Source organism: Montipora foliosa, chromosome 5 (genome assembly GCF_036669935.1).
Source record: "Montipora foliosa isolate CH-2021 chromosome 5, ASM3666993v2, whole genome shotgun sequence".
Taxonomy (NCBI): Eukaryota; Metazoa; Cnidaria; class Anthozoa; order Scleractinia; family Acroporidae; genus Montipora; species Montipora foliosa.
In genome coordinates, this window is record NC_090873.1 from 46,067,425 (window position 1) to 46,077,424 (window position 10,000).

General features: G+C 39.9%; 1 protein-coding gene and 1 long non-coding RNA gene across 6 annotated transcripts in view; one reads left to right on the plus strand and one right to left on the minus strand.

Annotated features, from left to right (window-relative positions):
- The window catches only part of LOC138004431 (uncharacterized), a 17,057-nt gene extending 15,621 nt beyond the window's left edge, over positions 1 to 1,436 (minus strand). Inside the window, exon 1 of the long non-coding RNA XR_011123786.1 lies at positions 789 to 1,436. This is a non-coding gene — a long non-coding RNA (uncharacterized lncRNA). The remainder of the gene's footprint in view (positions 1 to 788) is intronic.
- Positions 1 to 10,000, plus strand: part of LOC138004430 (scavenger receptor cysteine-rich domain-containing group B protein-like) — a 30,995-nt gene that overhangs the window by 13,048 nt on the left and 7,947 nt on the right. The window contains exons 1-8 of one of the 5 annotated variants that reach the window (XM_068850942.1): positions 414 to 643; positions 2,064 to 2,248; positions 3,077 to 3,412; positions 3,785 to 4,132; positions 5,126 to 5,464; positions 7,671 to 8,000; positions 8,467 to 8,633; positions 9,215 to 9,431. In XM_068850942.1, coding sequence (XP_068707043.1) covers positions 2,200 to 2,248; positions 3,077 to 3,412; positions 3,785 to 4,132; positions 5,126 to 5,464; positions 7,671 to 8,000; positions 8,467 to 8,633; positions 9,215 to 9,431 — 1,786 coding nt within the window. In that variant the 5' untranslated portion in view covers positions 414 to 643; positions 2,064 to 2,199. Of the gene's footprint in view, positions 1 to 413; positions 644 to 718; positions 751 to 1,836; positions 2,249 to 3,076; positions 3,413 to 3,784; positions 4,133 to 5,125; positions 5,465 to 7,670; positions 8,001 to 8,466; positions 8,634 to 9,214; positions 9,432 to 10,000 lie in introns of those variants that run through there. The other 4 variants (XM_068850940.1, XM_068850944.1, XM_068850943.1 and 1 more) reach the window with 4 other exon arrangements.

Consider the following 10,000-nt stretch of genomic DNA (forward strand, 5'->3'; position numbering starts at 1 on the left):
AAGCTACACACATTAAAGGTTTCGCCTTAAGTGCAATTGAAAACAAGATTCAATTTTTACGCCTTCCGCATATAATATCAGTTAATATGTTACCTGGTCACGCAGCGGGACAGGTAAAACTCACGAAATAGCTTTGCTGTTAGGAAAAAGCTTTGTTGCTTTTATTAACAACAACAATCGTATTTAGTAGAATTAATAGAATATCACTTAACTGTTAACTTTTCATTTATCAGTTAACTACTAATTTTTTGGCCAAATATCAGTTAACTACTATTTTTTTGGCCAATTGTCAGTTAACTGTTAACCCCATTAGCACCCTCTACACTGATTCCTGACGGAAACTCTCGCTGATTGCGCTCACGTAATTTTTTGTGCAGGTCAGTTTTCCTATTTATCATCGGAAATGTCATTCAATACATGTGTATTGAGAAGGTTACAAGGTCACATACAATTTAAGTTCGATGACGATTCTCCTATCTCACTCTCCCTCTCAAGAACTCTTCAAGTCCGTTGATCTTCGGTGGAAGAATATCTGCCAGTTTCAGTTCAGTTTCAGAAGGTGAAGTGAGGACTTTATCTATGACATTCATGGCAAGAGGATCTGACTTATAGCGTCTTTAACACGATAAGGAAGCCTTCAAAGGTATGGGGCGCGTTTGTTTGCAGGGGTTAAGACAGGGCGAGGAGATTTTTCAACTGGAGGCATTCGTATCCCATATTTCGTGTTCTCACGTTAATCATGAGCCGGCTCTAAGTAAAAATACTATTGTTTGTTTATGCGTTAATACCTTGAGCAGGTTGTGAACTGTGACGATCCGTCGTGCGTGATACTCTCGCTGCCTGTTATCCGGTCTGTTCCCTCGATTAAAAGTTGTTAAAGTTGGCTCCACCCCACTGAGGACATCAGATGCGGCCGTTTAAATGGCGTTTCAGACCGTCTTGTCTTTTTGCCCATGTTATTTTGAGACCCTGATAAGTCAGCGAAGTCTGCACAGCGCTTTTTATTCGTGCAGGTGCAAATGATTTAAATTCTCATCTGGATTTCTTTGTCCCTTTATGGAAGGGTTCGGAAGCAGAATAAGTTGCCAGAAAAAAGTGTTAAAAGCGCGGGGTTAAAAGTCTCATTAATTTCCTTGGAGTCATACTCTTCGCAAATGAATGGATAAGAAAAATATTTAAAGATGAAATTTCAACCACATAATCTCTATTATCCTGATTGTGCACGGAAGGAAATCATCAAATACTGACCCCTCTCCTATCTCGAAGTAACGTTTTTGTTTCGACAAATTCTGTACCAGCCAAAACAAGCGCCGTTCTTACCCTCCTTCGCTTGTTTGTAGTTTCATTTTTGAGGCCTTTTTTGATTAGACAAACACCCGTTGTATACGATTTCCTCCGCCGCTGTGTTTCCACGTGGCCATCAATCATCAATTCAATATTATTTTAAATGCTCTCAAATTTACGTGTGTCTGAAAATTGATGCCTTGCACATTTAGATGCTTATGATGGACCGAATGATTTGAAACTTTCCATTAGGTTACCACATTGTTTTCAGTTTATGCAAATATTGACCTTCCCCCTTTACGTTATAAAATAATCAGCCTTTTCCTGAGTGAAGTGCCTTAAAAATACATTTTTTTCTAAAGCGTGTGGACTTTGGCGTCACTGAGTAAGCGTTTTTTGCCAAATCGCTGAGTGCTTTCTAATCGCACTTTGATTACCAAGAAAATAAAAGTGTTTACTGCCGGAAAACGGAGAAGTAAGCAACTAACGTTAAAAGGATCTGGCGTGGTGATAAAGGAGGATTATTTTCCATATACTTAATCCAGGAAATTCTTTTATCAAAAGCCTTTCCGTTCCTTGGAATTAAAAGCGAATACATGGCTACTTGGATAACTGAGGTCGTAGAGATACGCTTAATGACACGAGACAAAAGAGAGATTGTTTGCCGATCATATAAAATACAGATTGTAGATGCCTTGTGACAATCGACAAAATGAAATGAAAACAGTTCAACTGCTTCAATGTTTGTTTGCAAAGAAAACACTCCTTTGTTATTGCAGGAAAGATGTGGCGAGCTGCTAAGGACTACAGTACAGTCATCTCGATAATTAATTGGACAAAAGCCATTTAGATCTTAACCATCTCCGTTTGTCTGTTGTTGCAGTTGAAATACTCAAATATCTTGTCACGTCTGCTATGCGGTGGCACTGGGCGGCTGTATTTCTGCTGAGTGCAACCTCTCAAGGTAAATAAGGTCCTGTTCTCTTGGGATTAACTACCACAACCGCATTGTTATTTAGCCTGTAAAAGCTGTAGCCGTGGCCTCAACATTTTAAGCCTGGCTTGATGCTGGTCGAAAAACCTTTTCCAAATAAGTACGACACAGAAAACCTACTAACAAAATTCTTGGGTTTCACTCACGTGATCAACAGCCATGTTTTTCAACGAAAACGAAAAAAGACGTTAGCATAATAATAGCTTTCAATTCCCGGAGGATTGTATCGGGACACCAACATGGCCGCCATTTCATTGTTTGGGGACACCAACATGGCGGCCGTGACGTCATGTGAAATCCAAGAATATGTACTTTGTTCGACATCCATGTCCAAATCCCCTCGCCCCCTCCGTTCGCGTGTGTGCCCACATACAATTTTACCACCCCTCCCTCCCCCCCATCCTGACTTGTATTCTTATGGCATCAAAGTCTTTGAGAATATTTTTTATAGAAATAGCGCACGATGAATAATAAATGAATGAATCAATAAATAAATAAGTAAACAGAAGCGGAGAAGAGAATTAGCTTAAGCATTTGTTAAGACGGCTATCGGTGTTCTTTTCTGCCAAATGCTTGGCCGCCATCTTTAATTTTTTATGCCTCCTCCCAGCATGGATGGTTACTGAATTATGTAACTTGCGCTTCCTTAGAAGAGGCAGCTGAAAAAAGAGGGCAAACGAGTTCTAAGAGCGGCATACAGACCAACAATTGAAGCACATCTTTCGAGACTTTAAGATTTTCCACTTTGTTTCCGCACAACGGAATCTTACACACTTTGTTTTTTTGCATTCCATTTAGCACTGAACATCACCTTTCGATTAAACGGGAGCTCGAAGTCATTTGCTGGCCGGGTAGAAGTGAAGTATAACGGGACCTGGGGCATGGTCTGTAATGACGGCTTTCACATCAATGTCGGTCACGTGATATGTAGAGAGCTTGGTTACCTAGAAGCCGTTGCTGTTCCATGCTGCAATCCTTTTGGAGAAGGAGTCGGTGACACGTGGTTAGCTGGCTTTGAGTGTAGGGGAAATGAAAGCAAATTGACTCAATGCTATCAGAAGAAGTGGAGACGGCACGACTGTGATTACTTTAACCGTGCGAATCTTGTTTGCAGAGCTCGGAACATAACAGTCTGTGAGTCATTAACAGTGAGGAACCGTGTTGTGTAGTCAAACTGTTCTTGCCCAACCATTGTGTGTAAATAGTCTCCCTACTCTTCCCCAGAGCCCACACTCCTTTTTGTCAGCAACGATCCCTGGATCACAGAATTTTGACTCTTACTTAGTATCACAAGTTTGAAGCGATAGTGATGCGGACGGTTGCAAAAACAGGCCTTTATCAAGGTTGCTATATGAAGTTGGCAAGTGGTTATATTAATTTTTTGTGACTCAATTCTTTACTCTAATAAATTGTTTAAAACCTGAAAACTTTAGAATTATATCATTTTCGGATGCAAATTAAACCATTACATAACCACAGTCTTTACTGTTTTGTCATTTTTTTAAGCTTCTACGATGCCTGTCCGTCTATATCACGCTACAGTCCCTTATGCTGGATGCGTGGAAGTGCAGCACGCAGGGTTCTGGGGAGACATTGGTCAATATGGTTGGGATCTGCCAGACGGCCAGGTAGCTTGCAGGCAGCTGGGATATCGAGATGTTGTGACAGTTTTATGGAGATGCCGCATCATCTTACCAGAGTCACGGAGCATTTACAGTGCAGTTACGTGGGTCGACAACGTGCGTTGTCATGGAAGCGAAGGATCTCTAAACAATTGTAGCCGTGATATTCAAACGCACCGCAGCTCTTTGGGATTTGATGCTGGAGTCGTCTGCAAAAATGAAACTGAGCGAGGTTGAGATGGCATGATTTTTTTTCCTAGCGAACAATTTATGAATGAAAGCCTTATCTTATATCATACAACTCAAGAATATAGGTCGGTACGACGGTAAAGTGAAAAAAAAAACCGGCCTCATAGAAGCACTCTTATTATCAAATCTCATCCCATTTCCATCTACGCCTTCCTTCGTTGAAGACGACATGACAAAACCTTCAGTGTATGGAAATAGTTCTTGTTAACAGTAATTTAGCATTAGCCTAATCGTTAGAGATATAAGATATGAGAAAGGTAGTGACTTAGTAAAACATTTTTTTAACCTTTAATCTGAAATTATGAACATTAGTTTTGCCCGTGCAGATTTTCAATTCTAACCCTAACCCTTCGCGCAACCTGAAACGAAAAGTATTACGTAGCCCATATGTAGCCGTGAAGGTCTCGTTTAGCGAAGAAATTTAAAAATATATACTTAATGTTTTAAATATGGTCTCTTTTAGGGGTCAAAAAATCCTGAGCAAAGCCCAGATTGGTCTCCTTCAGGGGTTTAATTTAAAATTTCCGACGAGCATCCCCACCCCTTCATTTGCGAAGTCCCACCCCACCCTCAGGCAGAAAGCCTCTCTTTTGACTGAAGAGTGTCATGTTTACCCTTAGGTTGAAGTTGGAACTGCTACGAATCTGGACTGGTTTATTGCGCAGTTTGCACGTGCTGTTATTGTTCAAAGTAATTACTTTGGTATTTACTTTTGACAACCGCTCTAAAAGTGTCAGAATTTGTCTAAGTAATAATAGCAACTTTATTATCGTGCCATATGAAAGAGATCACTCAATCGTAAAGAGGGGGAGGGGACTTAATAACTTTCTTACTCTGAAAAGGGGGGGCTTATTAGAGAGGGAGGGGGGAGGGGTTATTTGAGAGGGGGGCTTAATAGAGGATCTACCTTAGCTCAGCTGTTTTCTGCCGCTGAACCAACGCCGTATTAGTAAAAACATTTTTTCTTCGTTTCCAGGTCTCAAACTTCGTCTATTTGGTGCGACAGTGCCATTCGCTGGTCGCGTGGAAGTTTATATGGCGGGAAAATGGGGTGCAATCGACAGGTACACGTGGGAGCTTCGTGATGCTCACGTGGCTTGTAGGCAACTGAGAAATGCTACCGCAGAGCTTGCCATTCGGGGAGCAACATATATGTTTGACCCAAGGCTTACTTCCAAAGGAATGAAAATTCAATGGTTGGAAAATGTACATTGCCTGGGTAATGAGTCAATGCTTCATGAATGCCCTCACAACGTATCCTTTACACCTGGACCTGTGCTTGAAGCTGGTGTCATTTGCAAGTCAGATAATTTAGGTGATGAATTTAAAATTCTCTATTCATTTTGTTTGTTGTTAAAACCAGTTCATATCAAAAGTAAAAAGCAATTAGTTCAATCTTATTCAATCTATGGCTTTAGAGCAGTTTTCAAATGACTGTCGAACTTGAAAGTGATCACTCAATTGCAACTGCTACGCTTAGTGACTAGTTTAAAATCTCCCGCCAGTTTATCAACCAATGAGAAGGAAAAAAAACCAATCGCGACTTGCACGCGCGATTTTCCCCTAGCAAGTTACATGGAATTGTTAGCCTGTTTCCATTCTCTCGGATAGAAGGGTCGGCACGAGCAGACAGGGAACGCGAAAATAAGACACGCATTGGATCTCTCCCCAGCCCCCACGCGTTTCTTCGCTCTCGTTTTCTCATATTTGCGCTTTGCCTACTTTCTCGGAGCATGGAAAAGGCTAGGAATTGCTAGCTACTAATCTGGATTGGTTCATTGCTCTCTTTGCACCTGCTGTTATTGTTCAAAGTAATTACTTTGGTATTTACTTTTGAAAAGCGCTCTAAAAATGTCAGAATTTGTCAAAGTACAATGTAATAATAGAAACCTTATTATAGTGTCAAATGAAAGAGATTACTCAATCTTAAACTAATTGAGGACACTTACCTTCCTATATATTGGCTGATTTTCAGGTACCTCCTCCGCTAAGTTACCCTGGATGACTTAGCGAGCTGAGGAGGGGCCTGGTATTCAGGCTAATCTCTCAAGAATATACGAGTTCACGTTCTTGAGAGCATCGTGGGTAATCAGGGCAAGTTGGAGAGAAATTCAAAGGTTTGTTCAAAACGATGAAAAGTATTCATGATATTCCATTTACATTTTGGGTTTTATAATTTTCCAAAACAGAAGATATGCGTTCAAAGGTGCAGCAAAATAAAGTTGGAGAGAGTAATATTGTAGAAGTTATTTTATTAAACAAAGTTTCTGCCATACATTTCCTGTAATTCCAAAGGCACAAAAGTACAGAGAATGTATGGAGACAAAAAAAGCAATATTTAGGAATTACCTAGAATAGATACCAAGTCCAGTTCATCTCAGTTGTGAACTTGAACTTATTTGTCTGGTTTATGAAAAGTAGAGTTATGTACAGTTAATTTTGTGCTTTGAATTTCCATACAAACATTTGAATTGCCCGCCATGTTGCCCTGATTTCCCATGATGCACTCAAGAGCGTGAACTGGTCTATAATGTCAATAATGGAATAAATTACAATGTTTCAAAAGAAACATTTTTAGCATCAGCCATAAGATATGTTACATTTCTCATAGCCCTTATCATGATTGACCGATGATCAACTTTGTGGCTTGAGAGCTTTCCATTAATTTGAACGGTTCTTTTCTTTTTTGAGTCGAACTCCAAAGCCGCCCAGCTTCGTTCCCGCGGTATCTCTTCCTTTCGTGGGAACGTGGTTGAAAGTCAGACATTCTCTACTTCTGATTTTTTACAATTTTGGATATATATGTATATTATTTACAGTTTTTCGTTTTCCTCAGATCATGTTGTAACTTTCATCATAGTACTTTTGGCATTCTTTGTAGTATTGCAAATTACACAGTATTGAATCAATAAACTATCAATCAATCTATATTCTTCATTATGTTTCAAAAGATTCATTATTAATTCCTAAGTTGCTCTGAATAATTTAGGACGCTGAAAGTTGACACCGTTACATTGTAGCTTCAAAGAACTCACTTTTTAACAAGATATTCTAGTGCTTTTCTTTCTAGCCTCGTTGTAAAACATGTTTAATCATTCGCCAAGAATCCATGTTTAGAATAAATCATTGTTTAGCAGTGGTCTTCTATGCGAGAAGAAAAATAAAATTTTTAAATTAAAAAGACGCGCGGTTTTTTATCTTCGATGGTGAAGCTGTTAGAAGCCCTTCGCACAAAGCATAATATCTGGGTTAAAATCTAGCCCAAGGATACGATGTTCAGTTTTGTCCTCATATTTTCTGCTACCACAAGTTCTGAGACACACTGTGTTCTATAAGGATAATAAATAATTCAGAGCAAGCTAGGAGTTATTGGTAATCGATAATTAAGGAGAAGGGGTCATGTTGCCCAACTTTACAGTGTTTCCTTTTATCTGACTTAACTTAAACAAGTTAAAAACGCATTCCCTGTAAACAAAGAATCTATAGTAACTACTGCTTACTTGATACTGTCCTCTTAACAGAAAGGAAAATCCGACTTGCTGGTAGCAAGGACCCTTTCGCTGGTCGACTGGAAGTCTTTATTGCCGGAATCTGGGGCACAGTCCGAAACAATGGCTGGAATATGACGTCATCAAATGTGGCATGTCGTCAACTTGGTTACCGTGGAGCAAATGCCTACATATTATTCTCGGTGGAGAAATTTGGGAAGGGACAGGGCCCCGTATGGATGTCGGGCGTTAATTGTAAAGGACACGAAAAATCACTCTGGGAATGTCCTTTCTCCAAAATAGCTGGAATTTATTGGGACCACGATAATGATATTGGATTAGTCTGTCAAACTGATGACCATGGTAAGTTACTTAAATATAAAACAATGTGTCGAGACCAGTTGGAAAAGAAAAATGGCTTTGGAATGGGGGAGGGGAGAATTGGCCATCGTCAGTTCGCACTTACTCACTTACTTATTGCCAACATTTACTCTGGCTTGGAAGCCAAGGGCTCGTGTATGTATCTTGTTCCAATGCTAAAGCATGTGGGGAGATTTAACGAAGCATATCCTTCTACATACGTCTTGTATTCAGATTTTGTTTCGTGCGCTCTTATAGGCCATTTTGGTTTGAAGCGTACTTTTGAAAATGGCAATTGGTCTTTGGCCATAATGGGAGCAAAGTTCAATATCGATTGACAGACATATAAAGTAACTTAAAACCAATCTGCACAACAAACATTTCGCAGTCGGACGTGATTTGCTGAAGGCTGAATCAAAACCAAGATAGCCAATTATTAAAGCAAACTTTAACTTGACTCTGTTTCCAGGTGGAGATAAATCTGAGTGGAAACGTTATTTGATAATAGCACTTCCGGTGTCAGCAGTTGTCATATTAATCATGGGGCTGATTGTGCTCTACTTCCGGTGTTGGTACAAAAAGAGAAATGGCGCTCCCATGAGAGGAAACTCCATGAACATGAAAGAAGTTAGCTCCGTATGTGTTGCTTTGTTGATTTTATGTTAAGTCGATGTATGATTGATTTTGTACATGCATCTTAATTATTTTCGGCCAGTATCACCTACGCTGATTACCCACTCTTCCCATGCATTTTGCCAGGAGTCCATTACTTGTTTAGAGATTGCATCGACTGGTGCCTCTGTAGCCTTGGGGGACCTTAACAGGGACGGATCCAGCATTTTTCTTAAGAGGGGTGCACCACTAAAGAATGGCGTAACTGACTGGTGACGTTTTTTTTTGTGCAGAATACCAGTTGTGTTAGAAAGCCGCAGGTCATCTCGGGAGGGGGGTGGTGCGCACCCCCTGCACTCTCCCCCTAGACCCGCCCCAAACTTTCCAAACTTGGTCTTTTATTCCAGTTCGTTCAACTTCCAAATACTCATCAATCTACCCAAGAAATGAATTAAGAGGAAAAGTGTTAAAGCGAAGAAGGAACTAAAATTCGCCGTTTTGTTTTTATGTTTTTCCTAAGATTAGAACGCAATTATCACCAGCACAATAAATTTTAATGTATTATCCAAATTTCTGCAAAAATAATTACAACTACATTTGCTTAGTCCACAGATGTTGGAATGTTAAATGCTGCATTCAAAAATGGCGAATCAACGATGCTGGCAAAAGAGAATAAGGAGGAGGGGGATTGGCCCGAGATTCCAAGGGAACGTATCTCTCTCGGAAAGAAGATTGGAACCGAGTTTAAAGCAGTGACATTCCATGGACGGCTTTTGCTAGAAAACGGCAATCTAGCGAACTGTATAGTCAAAACTTGCGGGGGTAATTTCCGTAATTAAAAAAAGTAACGGAATATATAACAGTAATCTGCAGTAATGCGTGAGAGGAACATCTTAGAGCGAGTTTCAATCGAGTGTCGTAAAACCAAAACCAAAGTAATTACTTTGGCCAATCAAAAAGAACGGAGACAATCCAGTAAACCAATCAAAACTCGAAATAATTACACGTAGCCGACACAAAGCGCGGGAAAATGTGTACGCGTGAGCCACGATTGGTTTTGGTTTCACTTTTGATTGCTTGAAAAAGCGACGCGAGAACTTTAAACCAATCACTGCAAAACCAAAGCAGTTTGCTAATTACTTTCGACACTCAAGTGAAAAGCGCTGTATTAGAGAAATACTAAACAGATTGTTGATTTACTGAATGGCCAGGCATGATGAAAACGAATGGGTCTTCTTTCGCCCCTTGTGAACTCAGATTTAGATCATAAAATCGGAATCGTTTAATATCGGGATTATTTGGGAGTCCATTTAGAAATAAATGTGCATTTATTGAAACTTATCATTAGAGAGAAAAAATTTTGCCAAACGTGAGTTAAGATCACCTGTCCC